The 19,929-nt window shown below is 46.4% G+C and overlaps 1 protein-coding gene across 1 annotated transcript in view; it reads right to left on the reverse strand.

Annotated features, from left to right (window-relative positions):
* Nucleotides 1–10,375: 10,375 nt before the first annotated feature.
* Nucleotides 10,376–19,929, reverse strand: part of CACNA1H (calcium voltage-gated channel subunit alpha1 H) — a 143,735-nt gene continuing 134,181 nt past the window's right edge. The window contains exons 31-34 of the mRNA XM_054993682.1: nucleotides 19,248–19,406; nucleotides 14,456–14,642; nucleotides 14,169–14,347; nucleotides 10,376–11,539 (exon numbers count right to left, since the gene is read on the reverse strand). Coding sequence (XP_054849657.1) covers nucleotides 10,376–11,539; nucleotides 14,169–14,347; nucleotides 14,456–14,642; nucleotides 19,248–19,406 — 1,689 coding nt within the window. The remainder of the gene's footprint in view (nucleotides 11,540–14,168; nucleotides 14,348–14,455; nucleotides 14,643–19,247; nucleotides 19,407–19,929) is intronic.

Raw genomic sequence — 19,929 nt, forward strand, 5'->3', positions numbered from 1 at the left:
GTTTACTAGAGTTTTTAATGTATTTCTTCTAAAACATCTTAGGAATTACTTGTGTAAATCTTTCCCGACCTGAAATGTATCTTGTGTGTGTGTGTGTGTGTGAGTGAGTGAGCAAGCGAGCGCATGCGCTGTTTTCTGTTGGGGACATGTGTACATCATCTGCAGCTTTAGGTTTGCCAGCTTGGTGAATATTGTATCCTTGGGGGCATTATAAGCTGGAAAAATGGCACAAGGAGGCTTAAATCCCCTCCTCTCTGCTGTTTTGATCTGGACCCCCCCCCAATACAACTAGGAGGCATGGACTCCCAGTATGCATTGACCAACTAAACCAGGTAGACCCTTGACAAAAATGTATTATGCAGAGAGTCCCTCAACAAGGGATGCTTGCTAGGTGGTCTCGGGTCATCCGTCTCTCTCAGACTAACCTACCTTGCAGGGTTGTTGTGAGGATAAAATAGAGGAGGGAAGAACTTGTATACCACTCCTTGAAAAGATGGGTGGGATAAAAAGGCAACAAATAAATTTGTTCTAAGGATTCTCAGTAAGAATAATATCAGTTGCTAAATTTAAAATCCCTCCTGTTCTCTGAGAATGGAAAGATAAAATGCCCTTTTCTTATTTTCTAACCACCTTCATTGTGAGTGGACAAAAGGGATGGTTCCAGTCCACCAAGGGGTAACTAATCTGTGTTAAGTGATCTTGTGAATGCTCCCTTGGAGATCAATTTCTATCAGCAAACAGCAGGTTGGATTCACTTTGCTGAATGCTTAATGTTTAGAGATTAAATTTCTGATTGAATTGACTTGAAATCCCCCCTTTTTGGAGTAAGTGGAAAACACACAAAAGCCCAAACAAATGCGAACACAACCTCCAATAATTCAATTAGAGGCAGCCTTTAATCTCTCATCATTTGGAGATCACAGAGTCGGCATGAATGCTAATAAACGTCCTCAATATTTGCACGAGCTTTTTAGGATGAATAATTAAATTGACTTTCTCCATTAAACCTTGCCCGTTAAAGCTTTTAATGCAGGGAGGGCACTTAATGGTGCTGGGCCGTTCTTCTTGGAAGCCTGTAATGCTGCTTCTGATGAGAATCTCATTCCTTGGATCCTCCTTCCAAGTCACACGCACGCACGCACGCACACACTGAGAGAGAAACAGAGTGCATGTCCATTTTTGCTTTGCATCCATAGTGATTCTCTAAGTCTTTACCATAGAGATTAGGGGAAATTCTTAGAGCGTCACCCAGATGTGACATCATATCCTCTCCAAACTCCACCCTTCCCTGGCATCATCTATCCAAATCTTCTGACATTTGCTTAGGCAGGGTTGAGAACCCTAGGTGGCTCACTAAAATGTTGTTAACTTTGGTCGCTGGTCACAAATGCTTAAAGTTCTGACACAAGAGGGGATGCATTTTATCTCTAGCATACATTTTTGTGAATGAATGTATGTGAACAGAAAGGTCCCATGATGCACAGTCTGCAATTTTACTCTTTACAGCCATGAGGGTTCATTTGCTGATCATGTTGTTTAAAATAGTTACATTATTCTAGTGATTTTTCAAAACCCAAATGTCCTCTTGACTTTGGCATCAGAGGAAGCCAGGCTATTATAGTCTGTGAAATTTTGGCAGTTTTAATTGAACGTTCATTGTTTCTGTCACTCTGTTTTTATTGCTAGGTTCTCTAATTTTGTGATCCATCCCTGTTACTGTTTCTTATGTGTAATATAATGCATTGTTCTCCTATACTGTAATCTTGTTTTGTTGTACGTATTACGGTTTTTGTAGGACATTATCTGACCTTGCAATACAGTTTTATTGCATTGTTTGTTGTATGTATTATACATTGCTTATTGCATACTTTTGATTGTGCCTTACAGCTCAGCGAGGAAGGTATGTGATAAATGAAATAATTAAATAAATTGAGTGAATCAACAGAGTTTATGTTCTTTGTGTGTGTGCTAGGGATGTAAAACAACTGTTTAAATGGCAAAGATTCGTTTACCATTTATATATCGCTGTAAACATTTTCCAAGGCTTGGAAAACTGGCTAAGGTTTATCTGTGATGATTGGTTGTACCTGAAGAAAGTGTGATTTCCTGCAGACTGGACCATGTTAACACGGTAGTGTTTCTTAACAAAAACCAGTACCAGAGTTGATAATATGCCTAAGCATGAGTGTGTGTAACCTGCTCAGCTCCAGCCCCCTCCCCCGCCCTCCTCAGGCTCCACCCCCAAAATCTTCAGTTACTTCCCAACCCTGGTGTTTTTTGCAATGTCAGTTTACAGCAATTCAGATTCTGTTTTGCTTCTCTTGATTTCCAGAGTCCCACACAAGGGCCGTTTCCACACTACTCACCTTCAATTGGAACGCCGCAGAACATTGCGAAAAACCCACGGAAGATAGCGTTTTCTCGCACGAGTTTTGTGCGACATCGCATGTTCCGCAGCGTTCCGATTGAAGGTGAGTAGTGTGGAAACGGCCAAGAAAAGGAGGCATGAGATGCAGACTCAAACTTTCCCTGGCTTTTCCTCAACCTTTTTCTCTGCGCACATACGGTGGCTTTTTTGGAAGCTGCTAGTAAGTCGCCGTTGATGAGTCTTGTGTGTATGCACAAAAAAGTGTGTGCACAAACGAGGGAAGGGCCGTAACATTGCTATGCCATTTCTCATACAGCTGTATTATGAAATCAAGACTGCAAATTCATAACCTTGCAGGCTGTGCCCGCAAATTACATTTTTCTCATCTGACCCACTCTTTGGCATTAGGAGAAGCCTGACAACAAACCTCAAACAGCAGAGCATCCAACCTCCCTCTTTTTTAAAAATATGGGGAGAGTTGTAAAACTGTGATATTTGTGCGTGCTACCTCTTTAAGCAATGTCCATCCTGTTCCCTGATGACGATCCACATTCACCACCGATAGTTTCTTGGGCTTACTTTTTTATTTCCTTTCTTTATAACCAGGGCTCATGATCATGGTGATTTGGAAAGTGGAGGAGGGGGCTTATTTCAAGCATCTGCCCTCCCCATCCCAGAGCATGACCACATGATGTGAGGAGACCAACAGCAATGCTGTTTTGTTTGGGCAGCAACATTTGAATATTTTGCTCTAGCAGAGAGGCGCCGTTTTGCATCAAGCAGACAATTCAAACCATACCAGAGCAATCAGAAAGAACTACAATGACTGCAATCTGCTAGTGGAACAAGCCCAAAAAGTGATTTGTAGGTTTCCCCCCTGAACTCCGCTGCCAGTTGCCTCTCCCTCCTATTCTACCAGCTTTCCTGCCCCCTTTCTGTCCCTCTGCATGTTTTCGACATACCTTTCATTCTAGTTGCCCTTGAGATGTCTTCCTGAGATCCAGTCCAGGCCAACAATGACATCTGGCTTCACAGAGAACCTTCAGTGATGGGCTTCAGCACTGCATATGGTTCTGGACCTGGCCATAAGGTTGCCAGGTCCCCTTACCCTCCCAGTGTGTGTGTGTGGGGGGGACCTGACACTAACCTGGGGGGAATCTCCCCATGCATGCTTTGCATGTGTGCGAGCTCCTGGCAGGAACAATGACACTCCTGCCTTTCACAGAGGCCAATACGAGCCCTTGTGAAGTGCAGGAGCATGCCTCCCACTTAAGGAAGTGACATCATTGCAGCTGTTCGGAGCGTGCCCACTACACTCCAGCCTGGGAGATTTTTTTGCCTCCCAGGCCAATTCCCGGGGCCTTTCCCCCTGCCAGCCAGGTGAGTGGTGCAGGGGGCAATGGCAGGCAGTGGGTGATCCCCCTGCCCCCTGCCCTGTCATGCTAGGATTCTCACGTCCTCAGTTTGTGACGGCCCTGTGCTAATGGTTGTGCAAAATTGTTCTGAGGAAACTTGGCATTAAGCATAAATGCCAGCATCTTGGAAGTGCCATGTAGGGATCCCAGGTGACCACCGGTGGCAGGCAACGTCCTGGTGGTTTGCCCGCTTGCTTGCTGGCCACTAGTGACTGGTGGAAGCATGCAGGCTGCTCAGCAATCACCCACCACCGGCAGGCACCCAGGGCACAAACGCAGCGCGCACACTCCTTTCAGTCACAATGCCATCACTTCCAGAAGTGACATCATGGCGCCGGCTGCAGGAGTGCTCCTGTGCTTCGCTTGGGGCCGATGTGTTGGAGAATTCCAGCAGCCAGTGCAATGTCACCCCCACATTAAGAACTTCCTGCTGGTACCAGGTACCCCTCCTGGCAACCCTAGTGGCAGGCCCAGTACCCGGTGCTGCTGAATGAGAGCTAGGTCCCAGGATTGCCATATTTTAGAAGGAGGGCGTAGCTCCTCAGAGGCCACAGCTCTATGCACACCTGCATGGGAGTAAGCCCCACTGAACCCAGTGGCACTTATGTTGGGATATACACAGGGCTTTTTTTCTGGGAAAAGAGGTGGTGGAACTCAGTGGTGGAACAAGACTGCACAGTGACGTCACTTTGGGTCAGCTGGAACAAGGGGGGAGTTTTTTAAAGTTTAAATTGCCCTCGGTGAAAATGGTCACATGGCTGGTGGCCCTGTCCCCTGATCTCCAGACAGAGGGGAGTTGAGATTGCCCTCTGCGCAGCTCCAGTGGCGCAGAGGGCAATCTCAACTCCCCTCTGTCTGGAGATCAGGGGGCGGGGCCACTGGCCATGTGACCATTTTTAAGACGTGCCGGAACTCCATTCCACCGCGTTCCCGCTGGAAAAAAGCCCTGGATATACACCTGTAGGTGAGGGCTGTAAATTCACAACTTGAGGCAGGGCCTTCAGGCAGCCCAACTCTGGATTGGTCAACCTTAACTAGAATCAATGCAAAGTTACATTTTAGCTTTTACAGACTGACCTTTCCCATATGATCTACAGCCAGAGAATCAATATTGTGGCTTGAAAGTTTGCTTGGTATAGGAAAGCATTTGCCACTTTATCCTCACTGGAGAATATTGAGGTCAAAGGCTTTGTTTATTTCCCACATATGCGTCTGCATCCTTGAAACAGCTGCAGATCCCCTGAGGGAAACATACATAGACAACATACAGGGACAGAAAAGGTTGCTTCCCACATTTATTTTGGAGAGGAGCCTTGGTCCAACAAAGGCCAGAACTGCTTTGTAGTAAAAACACAGCAGCTTCCATGGCAGTGGGGGGGTGGGGGGTGGCTATAAGACAATTTTACAATGCAGACTAAAGATTAGGCTTTAAGAATTGAACAACTGCCTTGTGGGATCACATCAAGGAGGAGCTACCTTAGGCCTCCCATTTACCAGCCCAGCCAAGGAATTATCCACCTTATTCCCAATTTCCTGTCCCTGAGGAGCTGAGGAATGGGAGAAAAAATGTCCTCCCTATGGTGATACTCTAGGAGTTTTCACAGTTTCTATGGAAAAGACCACAGAGACTAAGGGAGGCAGCCTAGTGTGTCATCTGGAAGTGACATGACAGCGTCAACAAACCTCACCCCTCAAATCTTCCAGCACTTGCCAAGGCAGTGTTGGGAACCCTAATGTATCTAGACCGGCCTTGAATTTCCAATACTGAACAAAAACCAAAGGTAAATTTATCGTAGGTTAAGAAGAGCCACAAATGACATCATATCTCAGGTATTTGGGAAGATGCCACTGCCTTCTAATCTCTAGTATTGGTGTTGCTACCGTGTAAACAACTGGTTTCTTCATGTGAATCAACAAGATGGTCATCTGATAATAAGCTATTAAGTTTGACGAAGATGTCAAAACAAGTTTTGAGCCTGGGGAATTTGTAATTGATGGCTCTTGTACGTTGATGCATACTTGACAATTATGGCATTTGTACCCTGATATATTTTACTTCATTCTTTTAAATTCTGTCCTTTCCCTTCAGTGGGTCTTCGAAGTGGATATCATTCTCTTGTCCCCTGTATTATCCTCACAACCACCCCATGAGGTAGGCGAGGCTGTGTGTGTGTGTGTGTGTGAGTGGTCCAAGGTCACACAGCAAAGCTTCCATGGCAGAGTGGGGATTCAAACCTGGGCCTTCCAGATCCTAGTCCAATATTCTAACCACTATATTTTGTTTTATGCAATTGTATAGTGAATATAGAATATATGGTATTTTCTTACTGTTGGGGGGGTCTTTTGTTTTTATGTTTGTCCAACACTGGATCACCAGATGTTTCTGGGTGTTAAGAGTCTATCCCTGTTGTTTGTCTCTTCTACCTGATACATGATTTCCCTAAATATGGAGTCTCTCTTTGTAGAAAATTTGTGGTAGGGTATAAGCTCTCATGAGTCACAGCTCACTTCTTGTGACTCACGAAAGCTCATATCCTTCCACAAATTTTGTTAGTCTTATAGGTGCTACTGGACTCTTGCTCTTTCCTACTGCTACAAAGAGACTAACATGGCTACCCATCTTAATCTATCTCTTTGTACAAGTTATTCTACAGGATCTGAAATCCTAGAAGCTATGGTCAATCTCCACTTCCCAGAACTACACTCAACTACCACCTAGCATTTGTGGATCCAGGCAGGAGTGAAAATAATTTTTTTACTGGTGTGTCTCTCTCAGGAGGGAGTCAGAGCAGAATACAGGAGGTACCACTTTGGACGCTTTCTGACTAGCACTTAGTACCAGCTCATCTTCCCAGCATTAACATCCTGAGACACAGTTTTGATGGATGTGGAACTTTGCTTCTGCCCGCCAAGCAGTCTTTGTTCCAAAGCATTTTCACCTTCAAAAAGGATCAAGAGAATTATGTTTTCAGATATACACCATGGCTTTAGGAGTTTCCTCTTTCATACACAACATGCATCTTGAGGAAATGAGTGGGAAGAACAGAAGCCAACCTGAAATTCTGCTCTATATATTCAGTTAATTATTATTTTTTAAATAACTAGACCTGGGATAAGAAATCTGCTGAGAGAAGTCTGGAAACCAGGCCAAGACAGACTCCAGCAATTGTTGTTGGTAGATTTTGGTGCCAGGGGTTGGGTCACAGAAAGGCAGATTTCTACTGTGCGGTCAGTAGGGATTTTTCATTGTGGTACAGTCTTCTTAGGGAACTCATAGAACCCTGAACACCCCTCTGGAAAGTTTCTTATTCCCTTTTGTGACCTGGCCCTTTGCAGAAGAGTCAAAACATGAACATGCGCTTGACATTGTGCAATCATACAGCTACTCTGATGCAGTGACAGTACTGGAATAGCCTCAGAGTGGGAAAGGACACCTGCCCTATTCTGCCTGTGTGTGCCATCATGTCCTGGCTCCGAACGCCATCCAACACCGACTGACCTCTAACACCGACTGACCTTTTACCTTCCAACTTCATATGTCCAATATTTTCTTTCTCTTCCATGAGAGTGCTTACACACCCGCCTTCTGAGTTGCAGTTTGGATACAACCCTGCCGAGATCTTGGGGAGTCCCCTGAAGGCCAGGCTGCCTGAACAAACAGGCTTGTGGTGCCTGCCCTCCAGCCCCATGAGAGGGAGAAGAGAGCTCAGAGAGCTCTGCTGTCAACTTCTGTCCTGTTGCAGCTGCTTCTTCCTGCCCCTGGCTCTCCCCACTGGATGTTTATGACAAGGGGTGTCCACCACTCAGCTACCGACTCCACGTCACTTCTAGTCCGGTGGTGTTTATGTCCAATACCGAGCCGCCATCCATCCCCTTGGGGGCTGGTGGCCTTTCTGCTCCACAATAAATTACTGATAACTGTGTGGGTTGGTGATGCGCAGATGCTAGCCAATTGTCAATGACCACCTCTTGTTTTCCAACGTCATTTTTGCCAGGAAGAAATACTGCATGGCTTTGAGAATATGTTTCCAGGAAGAAAACAGAAGCAGTGTTCATGACTACAGCAGTGTTCTTCCTTGTCCACGTGATCCCAAGTTTCCAAACGGACTGACATGCAGTGTGTCCAGCAACCCATTAAGCTCCTCCTCTCATGCTGCATTTAAAAAAAACACGTTAAAACTGCAACTGCCTAAAACCACAGTAAAACAACCATAAGTAAGCATTTTAGAATTTATCCCAAAACAGCTCTAGGGATTTGTAGGAGGAAAAGCACCCTGCTTAGCCAGTTGGTGTTCTCCACATCCAGCTCCCCCTATACTAGGGCTTCCCACCTTTGGGGGCAGGGGCTGGAGTTTTCCCAGAATTACAAGCCATCTCCAGACAACAGACTATAAAGATTGGTTTCCCTGGAAGAAAGGGCAGCTTTGGAGGGTGGACTGTGACAATATACCCCACTCAGGTCCCTCCCCTCCCCAATCTCTCTGTGCAATCCTAAAAAGAGTTACGCCCATCTAAGCCCATTGAAATCAATGGGCTTAGACTGGTGTAACTCTTCTTAGGATTGCACTAAAAGTCCCCAAATAACCAATAAGTTCCCAAGCCGGAGCTGGCAACCCTACTGTCCCTGCCTACTGAAACACTCAGAAAAGAGGTAGAATGTTTTTGCTTCATAAGAGAAAAAGGTGCAATTGGATCAAATATGGAACATTTCCAAACTGGACTTCTGTCTTCATCTTAATGGACAGTATGGATGGGCTCTGCATATGCCATTCTATACATCCTGTTCTTTTGTCCCCAAATACAGTAAACAAAGTAACATTTCTTAAATAATTTACTATTTATTTGTTTTGCTTCCCCTCCCCTCATCAACTTCAGAAATCACCTTTTCCCCTTTCAGCCCTAATTGTGCACTTTAGTTACGATTATTGCAATGTTTAACCTGAATTTTGTAAGGAAAAAAACAGAAGTGGAAACGACGTCACTTGAATATATGCAGAAGGGAAAAAAGGACAGATGCGTACCAAGAAGAATGAGAATAACTTATTATTATTATTATTAATATTAATATTATTGCACTGGCTACATTTCAGTAGTGATTTTGGTTTTCATCATTTCCTGTAGCGAGGACATCAAATTAAGAATTGAAGCAGAAAACGGGAATCAAGAAAAGAAACACCAAAATATTAGCTGAGATAGAAGTCGAAGCCTTGATACTGACTGGTCAAGGCAAGGCCAGTACAAGGTATTTTGTCACCTCAGCCAAGGTACGTCCGTTGTGTTCTCCTATGCTGCTGCTAAGCCCTGGAATTAATGCTGGTTAACAATACCTGATACCTCCCACACTGCTAATGGCGGGGAGCAAGCCAGTCTCTCTGGGGTATCACCTTCCCCCATTGTGCCCTCAACCCATTGCTTGGTTGGCTTGGCTGAAGAACTGGTCCTAGGTTATGGAAGAGGATGGGAGAGTTACAGAAGGTCTGCTTTGGGGCAAAAAAGAAAGAGCCATCTGAACCAGAACAGCAAGCTTTGCTATTACAGTTCCACATGAAGTCTAACAATATACCACCTGGTTGAAAAATCTGTTGGTTAATGCAAAAAAATAAAATAAAAATCTACTAAGGGGAGGGGGAAAAACAAACCTGAATCCATCTGAAGTTAGTTGCGACTGCTGCAATTCTAAATACCCTGGTAAGACCAATTAAAAACTCACTAAGGGGCCCTGATCCAGCTAAAATTATAGGCACCCTGTCTAAGTAATGGGACAAGTTAGTTGCAAGTTGCTAAGTTAAGCCCCATTGATTTTAGAAAGGCTTTAAGTGCTTAGCTTCAGTTGGATCAGGGCCACAGGACTAACATCCAAGTCAATCTGCGCAGGATTTAATTGCAAGCCTCGCTGAACCACAAAAGGAATCAAAGTAGAGTTTTTACCATGGATTTCAATGGGACTTAGGCACAACTAACTGTGCAGGACTGGAGCCATTGCTCTTTATAAAAATATGTGCATGACGAAGAGTTTTCACATGAATATTTTTGAGTGTGTGTGCATGTGTTGTGTGGTGTGTGTGGCTTTTTATGTTTTTTTCTTTTTATTTCTCAAATACATTATTTTCTATTTATAATAACTGCTGATATACAGACAATATACAAATTGCATTTTCTGGGCACTTCAACTTCCTGTGACAACTTCTGTGTAGTTAATAAAAAGTGCCATTTTCAAAAGTCAAAAAAAGTTTTTTAAATCCATTTTTTCTTTAAAAAAGATAAAATAAAGGCCCAAAACCCAAATCAATGTGATCCAGGCCACGCGGAGGAGGGGGTAAGGGGGGAGGAAAAGAAGAGTGGGAAAAGGTACTCCGTGCCCTGCTCAGAAAGGAAAATATTCCCCTTCCTTACCCTGAACTGTAGTTGCTGCTTTTAAAACCAGCTTCTCTTTGATTTTTTTTTTTTGAAAAACCAAACAACAAAACCCTTCACAGCGCTTGAAGAAACATTTTGGGATCAGCATCAGCCACGGAGTTCTGGCTTTTCAATCATTTTCCACTTTTGGTGGCAAGCCCTTAAATGCTCTCTTTCGACCTCCCCCCCTTGGAAGCTATACTGGTTCATCAACTTGTTCATCTGTTGCAGAGATTGCAGGGACTGGTCCGTGCTTCTGTAGAGGGCTTTTTGTCCCACCGAGAAGTTCTCGGTTCCTCTTGGGGTCGGTACACTGAGTTTTCAAATGGTCCGTCTTTTTCAGCTTGGGCACTGCAGTGTCTTCAGACTGGGAATCTGCAGAGAGAAGAGCAGCAGGGCCACTGTCCAAGAGGCGGTCTGAGAGACTACTTGCAGCGCCAACATCGGGCTGTTCATAAGAGAAGTTCGGGATTGTCAAGTGTTCGCCTAGGCAGGCAGGTGGGGCCCAGCGTTCTCCCTTGGCCACCTGCTCTCCTTGTTGGTTTTCGGCAAGTTCTAAAGAGTCCCTGTAAGCGGTGGACTCACACGATGGAGTCCTTCTCCTCAGAAGGCTGTTCTCTGACACTTTGGTTCGTGTAGATGCGTTGCTTTCTTCCTCCATGGGAGGATCTATAGAAATGCAAGGCGGGCTCATTTTCTTCTTCCGCCGCACCCCGTGGATGTACTCAGACTCCATGTGGAGAGGAAATCTTTTCTTCTCCTCAGGGGACTCCATGATGCTACGATCTCCATCGTTGGTGGACAGGCAGATTTCAATGGAGTGTCTTCTTTGGTCATCTGTCCAGCTTGGCTTGGCCAAGAATCCTCGTGTGTCAACGCTGTAGAACTTCTTCAAGTCTTTCTCTTTACCATTTCCCCCAGTCAGGCTGGTTGTGCTGCAGTTCTTCAGGGGGAATGGTGACAAAGGAGGTGAGAGGAAAGGAGAATCAGACAGATCCCCACTGTCTCGCCGATGCGCCCAGTCTCTTGCTGAACTGTTGATGTGGCTGACTTCTTCGTCAGCCAGGTCTGAGGATTCAAAGAGAAAGCTGTCGGGGTTGCTGTTGCGACTGGAAGGCCTGCTTGGAATACTGTGCTGGCTGAATGTGTGCTTGAGGGTACAGACACTCGAGGGCCTGTGGGGTGAAGCAGGTGGAAGCGGGGGAGTCCCAGGCAGGGAAACAGGGGCTGGGTGGAACAGAGGTGGGCCCAGCGTGCTCTGGGATAGCTTCTTTGGTGGTGGGTTCTGACTGGTCTCGGCTGGCTTGCCGTCCTTGGGATCAGTGTTCTGACCATCCAAAGAATCCCTTTGAACAGCCTCCTACCACACAAAGAGAAGAAAATGAAAACTTAAAAAAAGGGAGGGACACACAGAGATTCCTGGATGAAGTATGAAAAATGGGTATTGCCATTTATCTTCCAAGCCACTGATATCTTCCGTTAAGGCCCTGCTTCACACCTAAGAAAGGTTATATGAGCAGATAATTCCAGCAGAGTAACCATCTTAGTCTACTAGGATAGTCATTTTTTAGTGAACAGAAGTTCAGTGATACCTTAGACTAAGAACATGTATTCTAGCATGCTCTTTCATGAGTCAGAGCTACGTACAAGCTTTGGCTCACGCTGGAATAAATGGGAGGTGCCACTGGACTTCCATTCTAGGTTAGTGGATGTATGGACTTGGGCCTTCTCTGTGGAGGTGCCATGACTGTGGGAATTCAGAGACGGCACAAGGTATTTTGTCATCTGTGGCCAGTTTTGACATTGCCTCTGCATCATCCCTGCCGCCTCTTCCTGGAGGTAGAGCAGTCAATCCTTCTAGTTCCCTTACCTATTTGCAAACCAACCTCCAGGTGGAACCCTGGAACTTCTCCCAGAATATCAACTGTTCCTGGGAAATTCCTGGAGATTTGGGGGGGGGGATGCCTGGGGAAGCTGGAGTTTTGGGAGGGGAGAGGCCTCTTTGGGGATGTGATGCCATAGAACCCACTCTCTGGAGCTGCCGTTTCTTCTGAGGAGATCAGAAGTCATTCCAAGAGAACTTGAGGCCCCACGTGGCAGTCGGCAGCCTTAGATGGGAGGCTAGTGAAGGGTGAGCAGAATGGGAAACTGCTGCCCTTCCCCAACCCACTGCCACGTAGTTGGACTAGTGGCAGAACCGGCCCTAATGGAGGTTGCTGTTATCAAGGCTGAGAAGATCATGTTGCAGACACACCTGTGGTCACCAGGTCCTCTTACCCTCCCAGTGGGAGGGGGAGGACCTGGCACTTACCTTTTCTTCGCTCCCATCATGCTCTTCCAGGAAGTGATATCATTCTGCAGGCGCGGGTGTGTGTGCGTGCTCCACAGTGGGCCTATTTGGGCCCCAAACAGGTCCAAATCAGCCTGCTGCAAAGCATGGGAGTGCTGCTCTCGGGGCAGCTCGATGATGTCACTCTCAGGAGTGACGTCGTTGCATTGCCCCGGGAGCGTGCCCAGGAGGCCTGTTTCTGCACCTTTCCCCTCCACCAACCAGGTGAGTGGTGGCAGTGGGCAGAGGGTGGGAATGGGGGATCCCCTGCCCCCACCGGAGGAATAGGATCCCTACTGACACCACAAAGCTGGTTTAATTTTGTCTTAGGTTTTCAGGGGCAACTTGTGAAATCAATTTTCTTCAAGATTCCTCAGATGTCTTGCTTGAAAAGGAATCTCCAAATTCATTCTGAATTTCGCTTCAAGCACAAACTCTGAACAAGCCAGCAGCATACAGAACTCCTAGTGAACACAGCACCTCAAAAACAAAATCCTCATTTCTCTTGCCCTGAAATTGCTTGGGTATTTGGTGTGAGAAGCACCCCACAATTTGCTTTATATTTCACTTCAAGCAAATTGTTAGCAGGAACTTCCATTTCTGGGCACAAAGCAGAAAGCTGAGCTTGTGCTACGTGCCTGCCCTCTCTCTTCCAGCCCGCTCTGAGGCTTTGCAGATTTTATTTACTTGTTTACGCTATTTATAGTTTGCCTTTCTCATCGAGACGCCAGGCTGATGCCAAAAAGTAGTTTTTATAACTGGCCGTATTTCTGGGACCACCTAATTGCAGTGTCGTGTTTTTAGTTTTAACATATAATATTTACTGCTGTTTTGTTTTTAATTGTTTTCAATTGTAAACTGCTTTGGGTCTCATTTGCAGGAGAAGCAGTATAAAAATCTAATAAAATAAATTAAATAAAGAAATGATCCAGAAATAAGAAAAAAATAGATTAATGGGGAACCCTGGAGAATAGCAGAGGCAGAAGAAATCTACACATCTCTTAAAAGAATGTTGTTCTCTGAGTTGCCAAGGAGAAAATCGATGAGTGGTCTATTTTATTTATTTATTTACTTCCTTTATAAGCTGTCTTTCTTGCCAGCGGGGACTCAAAGTGGCTTACATCGTTCTCTTCTATTTTATCCCCACAGCAACAACCCTGTGAGGTAGCTTAGTAGGGTTGCCAGGTCCCCCTGGCGTGAAAGTGGGGGGCTGTAGGGTATGACCAAACAGGTTCCAGCATGATGTGGAAGAGACAGGTTGTGCGCCAGGCTGATTTTGTAAAGATCAGCCCCTAATTCAGAGTTTGGGGCAGATTTTTATTAATTCAGAATTAATTTTATTAATTCAGAACCCATTGCTTCTGTGTCGCGCCGGGAATGATGCTACTACATGATGTTGAAGTGCTCTGGAGCATTCTGCAGGTTTCCTAGGCCTGTTCCCATATTTCTCCCCCCACCCCCCAGCTAGGTGACAGGGGGCAGAGGCTGAGAGTGGCAGATCCACTGCTTCCACAAGGGGACTGGTAATCCTATACCTTAAGTGGAGAGTGTGTGACTGGCCCAAGGTCACCCAGTGAGCTTCCATGGTAGTGGGATTTCAACCTGGGTTTCCCAAATCCTAATCCAAAACTCTAACCATTTACACCTCATGGTTTTATACCTGTCTACACAGCAGCCTGTTGAGACTGGGGGACCGAGATGGAGCATGTGGGGGATGAAGCTTCCATAGACCCCCTTTGTCATGATATGGAGGGGGGGTTGTTGGGTGAAGGGCCTCCTGGGGAACAGACAGAGAAGAACACGTTCCCGCTGGCTGGGAACGAACAGAAGTGATGGATCCTGGAAGACAGAACATCCTTTTAGTCTGAGCCTTGAGCAAGGAAGCATTGCATACATTCAGCATGCTCAGAAAAACAAACCACAGGTCCCCACACTGCCATAACATACCTCTGGGTGACTTATGTAAATAGGCCTCCAGCTCCACTTCATGGAGTGGGTAGGGGGCCTTGGCCGGGATCACTGGCCGGAACATGTAGCTGTCGTTGGGTAAGGAGTGCATCCTGGCCACGGAGATCTTGCGAACTGTCAAAAGGTTCTGGGGGTCCCTCTTTGACCCAAGGCCAGTGACGGCTTCCTGCAGATCAGTGAGAGCAGTGAAGGCAGCGTTAGAGGAGAAACAGGGGACATGGAGACCTCACGTTTGATATTTTTTCAATGCTGTTCCCCTCATGATGGATCAGATCACATAGCCAGCACGGCAGGGTATCTGGTTCAATTGCAATTTGGCCACCTTTGACATGGTGAATAAGCCATGCTGTGCTTTGCTCCCTGCATACGCATTATGCAACCCTAGCCCACATTTATTGAAATGCCAAAGAACTGTACAAAGTCAGGTTGCAGCTATGCACCAGCTGTGGGAATGTCAAATGCTGTCCAAATCCAACATTTCTTCCCTATAACTCTACCAATTTGATCAGTCCTGCCTCTCCCTTGAGTCTCCTTCAGATATTCTCTGTGCACAAGGCTGAGTTCTCAGTGCCGTATTTCTCCAGGCCTTTCCATCCTGACCAACCATGGCCTCATCTGATCCACTCACTCACTGCCACCGATTCCTCACAAGCTCTTGGTTGATAAGCTTTAAAGGATGGTTATTTATTTATTTACTTCATTGATTCTCCACCTTTCTCCCCAATGGGGACTCAAAGTGGTTTATGTCATTTTCTTCTCCTACATTTTATCCTCACAACAACCCTGTGAGGTCGGTTAGGCAGACAGTGTGTGACTGGCCCAAGGTCACTCAGCAAACTTCTGTGGCAGACTGGGGATTTGAACTTTGGTTGCCCAGATCCTTGCCTAATGTTGTATCATGCTGGATCTTCCAGTGTAACACAGAAGACGTTTCAAAGATGTTTCTTATTCAAAGTGTTTGAATAAGAACTAGTTGGCTCCATAGATTCCTAGTTTTTAGCACTGATACAAGTTTTTGATATAGCTTATTCAAACCAATTGCTTCATTTAGTTCAGTTTTTCTGTTATGACTGGCCGTAACACACCAGCATGGCTTTCCCACCAGTGATCCTTTAACTAGAGATGCTGGGGACTGAATCTCTCAGAGACCTCAACTCACAAACCACAACTCCTCACAGCTCCAAAGAACAGGTGCATGGCCAGTGCTACACAGCGAACTTGCCCCACAAAAAGAACAGCCCCCCTGACTCCGCAGGTCACATTTCCCACGGAGTCACAGATCATTGTAGCACAAGACTTCCACAAAACAGACATCCACAGTTATGCTCAGTACTATATATGTTAAAAGGGGGTGGGGAGATCTGTCTTGTCCCTCTTAATGAAGATTATATATACGGACACAATGTGGCTCAATGAAGCTGGAACTGGGCTCTGTTCAGTTTCAATCACCATTTTGTGTGACTAGGAACATGTGCGTGATTTCCAGCTTTGATACACAGGAATGTATACTCTCACCAAAACTAATTTTCTAATTGTGTATACTGAGTGTGGCAAACACACAAATTGCTCAGTTCACACAAAATGATGACTGTGGGTATCAGAAGTATCATGGGCAGTGTCTCCCCTTACGCATGGTTTGTGCACCAAAACTGTGTTTGAAAAGATGAAGATCTTGCTGGCAGCCATTTTGAGGGGCCCTGACATCTCCCCTCAGCAGAGGAGCTTGCTGGCAGCCATTTTGGAAAGGCCTCTTTATTTCCCCTCAGTTAGGGTCCCCAGATCCTTGTACCCTCCCAGCGGGGGGCGGGGGAACCTGGGACTTAGCAGTGGCAGGCAATTTCCCAGGGGTTTGCCCTGTTGCTCCCTGATCACTGGTAATCAGCAGGAGGTAGCAAACCCCCTGGTGATCACCTGCCACCAGCAATCAATCCAGGAAAATGTGCACCAGGGGAACTCCTGGCAAGGCATGACAACATTATCCCCTGGTGTGACCCGTAGCTTCCATATTGTGCCATAAAATGGCATGACGGGTGGGCAGAGGAGCAGGTAAGTACCTTGCTGCCACCTGCCTCCCATCCTGTAGTTTAGCATCTGGGGGACCTGGGACCCTGGTCAGGCCCCACCACTGGGCAAATTGAAGCAGCTATCCCCCAGTAGCAGAGTTTGGGGGACTGATAAAGGAAAGAAAATAATTAACTATTTTTGTATTTTTTACCACTATGGAGGATGCAATTTGCATTTTATGATTCTCAGGCACCAAGGTGCCTTGGTCCATTTTTTTCCTGTGCCAAACCTGGGTCCCATTTCAAATTCTTAACCTCTCCTGCCAGAACAAGGTTATCCTTCTCCATTTCCCTACAAACTGGCCTGTCCAGGGACTCCACATTTACTGAGCCACAGCTTTCCACGGCCTCTCAAGACGCAGATGTCCGCCATCAAACTCAATGCTGAGCAAATCTCCTTTCCACTTTCTCACTCAGATGCTAATTCAAGCCTCTGATTCCAGATGGCCGAGGTTCAAGGAGGCAAGGAAGAAGCCCTTTCAAAGCAGCTGTGCTTTGCTCTTCCCGAACTTGATTTTCTCTCTCTTTTTAAAATATGCTTTGGGCTTGCAAGATGCAAAGGAGAGAAAATGTGCTGCCAAATTCATATCTCTGTGGGAAGAAAAGCACAAGGGCCAAGGTTAAGGCCGGTGCTTGGAACTGATATGAACCCTGGTCTGTTTCCCCCACCACTGATCTCCTAAAGTCTGCAGAAGTAAATGAGTGCAAGCCACAAGACGGGTGAGCAGGCCTGAGGTTTGGATGAACGAAGAACCTGTTGTCAGTTTCTTGCTTGGGGGCTTCCAAAGGTCAGGAGCCCACCAGGCTTCAGTGTGCTCAAGCCAGAGACATCAGAAGGACAGGTCAGAACATTCTGTTTGTGGGAAAGATTTCACTCCTTCTGTTCCTGTTGGACATGAGCCAGGTTTCTACACCATACTGCAGGGGTACCTAATAGTCTTGCTGGGTACCTGCCAATGGCAAGCAAACTCCCAGCAATTCATGCCTCTGCCCAATAATTGCCAGCAGATTGATGGGAGGAGGCATGAGCTCCCTATAGAAGGAGGCCAGCCAGGAAAATGGGCGCACGTGGACCCAGTCGATGGACATCACTTCCAGTGTAACCCAGAAGAGATGGTGTCATGCCAGGACCAATTCTTTAAGCACTGGCCCTATGCTGTGTTTTGTGACGATTGTTAAAGAATTGGCCCTAGCGTGACACCATCGCTTCCGGGTCATGCCATACGTGATGTCACTGACTGATGCACTTATGTGAGAATAGAGGTCAGTGCCTGCTGCCTCCTCACCCTCAACTCCAACTGGTTGCTAGGGGGGACCTGGCAACACCAATCCCCTATCATGTAGAGCCTGTGGGCGCTTTGAGAATTTTGAGAACAGGGAATGGAAGCCAGCAGAAAAGGCCTGCCGTGGTGGACTGGGGATGGGGCCAGTAAAAAAATGTCTGCCATGCGGTACAGGGGCCAATCATAAAGTGTAGGGATTGGGCAGTTGTATAACAAGCATCCTTCTGTGATGAAGTCCATTGTTTCTGGGTTCTCTGCTCCATTGAGCTGGAGGAAAGACAGGATTGGTTCTTTGCTTTGAAAAAAACAAACAAAATAGACACCAGGAAACCTCTGACTTTTTGGCTAAATATTAGGAAGGACTTCCTGACAGAGTGGTCCCTCAGTGGAACAGGCTTCCTCGGGAGGTGGTAGGCTCTCCTTTGGAGGTTTTTAAGCAGAGGCTAGATGGCCATCTGACAGCAATGCTGATTCTGTGAACCTGGGCAGATCATGAGGGGGTGGGCAGAATGGGTTACATCAATGCTTAGTTCTCATGGCCCCTTCTTACATGCCCAGGGTAATGCTAATCATCACCTTGGGGGTCAGGAAGCAATTTCCCCTGGCCAGCTTGGCTAGGGATCCTGATGGTGTTTTGCCATCTTGTGAGCATGGAGCAAGAGTCACTGTGTGTGTGTGCGCGTGTGTGTGCGCGTGCGCATATGTGTGCGTGCATGCGCACGCGCGCACGCACGCCATGGTGACCAAGGGCACCGTGTTGGGGATCACTGCCATACAGGAACTGCAAAAGTGTCCCCTTCCATAATATTCCTCTGAACAAGCAGGCAACCTATGTGGAGGATTTTATATGTGATTGCAATAAGGAATCTATGAGATGTTAATAGTATTTCTTTCTCATAATGCTGCAACCAGGGGTCACTTAAATGAACTGAAGGAAGACAAAGGAATAACTTTTTCACACAGTGCACAATTAACATACGGAACTAACTGCCACTGGAAAGTCAGGAGTGACTGCTTTAAAATATAATTGGGTCAAGTCATGACATAAAGACTGGTCAAGGGCTATGAGCTAAGAGGCAGGAATCTGTATTTTGAAGAAAATATTATTAGATGCAAGGAGGAAAAATTCAGGGCCTCTCTTATCCTTGCATATTGACTCAGAACAATAAGGGTCAATTGAGCCCTTTGACTTATGCCTCAGTAAAAGAAAGCGGAACAAATTCTGTTGCTTCTGTGTGGGATGCACAAAAATGGTGGCAGGAAGCGGAACTCAGAAAAAGACGAGAAGACTGGCAACGCAAACTATTGCTAGCTCAAAAGCCACAGACTGGTCACATGGATGCCACCACACCACTGCTTAGCTGCGCAGCCCTGAAGCATGATGAGATAATAATGCAGAAGCCATGGCGAGACCACACAAGTCACCTTGGCCTCCTCGCCTGGGGCATTGTGGGAAGGTGTCAGGAGGACAGAGTGATGAGGAGAAGAATAGAAGGGCACAAACTCCATCAAGGGATCTGCCCCTCCCTCCAGCAGGTCTAGGTCAGGGATGGCTAGAGATACATTCTCACAACTCAGAACCTCCTTTGGGTACAAAATGAGGGAGATAAAAAAGTATCAACATTCTGCATAAAAGGCATTTGCAAAGCATCTGTCCCCAAAGCCAAGAGGAGGGGCCTGTTTCTGCATTCTTGAGGGCCTCTCTTCATACAGTGGTTGGGGGTTGAAATAGGATTACCAACCTCCAAGTGGGGCCCAGAGTTCTTCTGGAATTGCCACTGACCTCCAGAGAACAGTTCCCTGGGAGGAAATGACAGCTTTGGAGGTTAGGCTCTATGATATGCCATAGAGTCTATAAGAAACAGAAGTCCCTATAGTAAAATCCCCTCATCTCCGATGATCTCTCTCCTCTCCCCAAACTGTGCCCTCTTCAGGCACTGCCCCCAAATCTCTAGGCATTTCCCAAGCCGGAGCTGGAAACCCTAGGATGGAAGTCTCTTCAGCTGCATAACCAGATACCCCCAGTCAGAGCTGGCTCCCTCATGAAGCAAGGTGAGGTAATTTGGATGGTTGAGGCAAAGCAGATTTGGGGTGAAGGCAGAGAGAT

The sequence above is a fragment of the Eublepharis macularius genome, chromosome 12 (assembly GCF_028583425.1).
Source record: "Eublepharis macularius isolate TG4126 chromosome 12, MPM_Emac_v1.0, whole genome shotgun sequence".
Taxonomy (NCBI): Eukaryota; Metazoa; Chordata; class Lepidosauria; order Squamata; family Eublepharidae; genus Eublepharis; species Eublepharis macularius.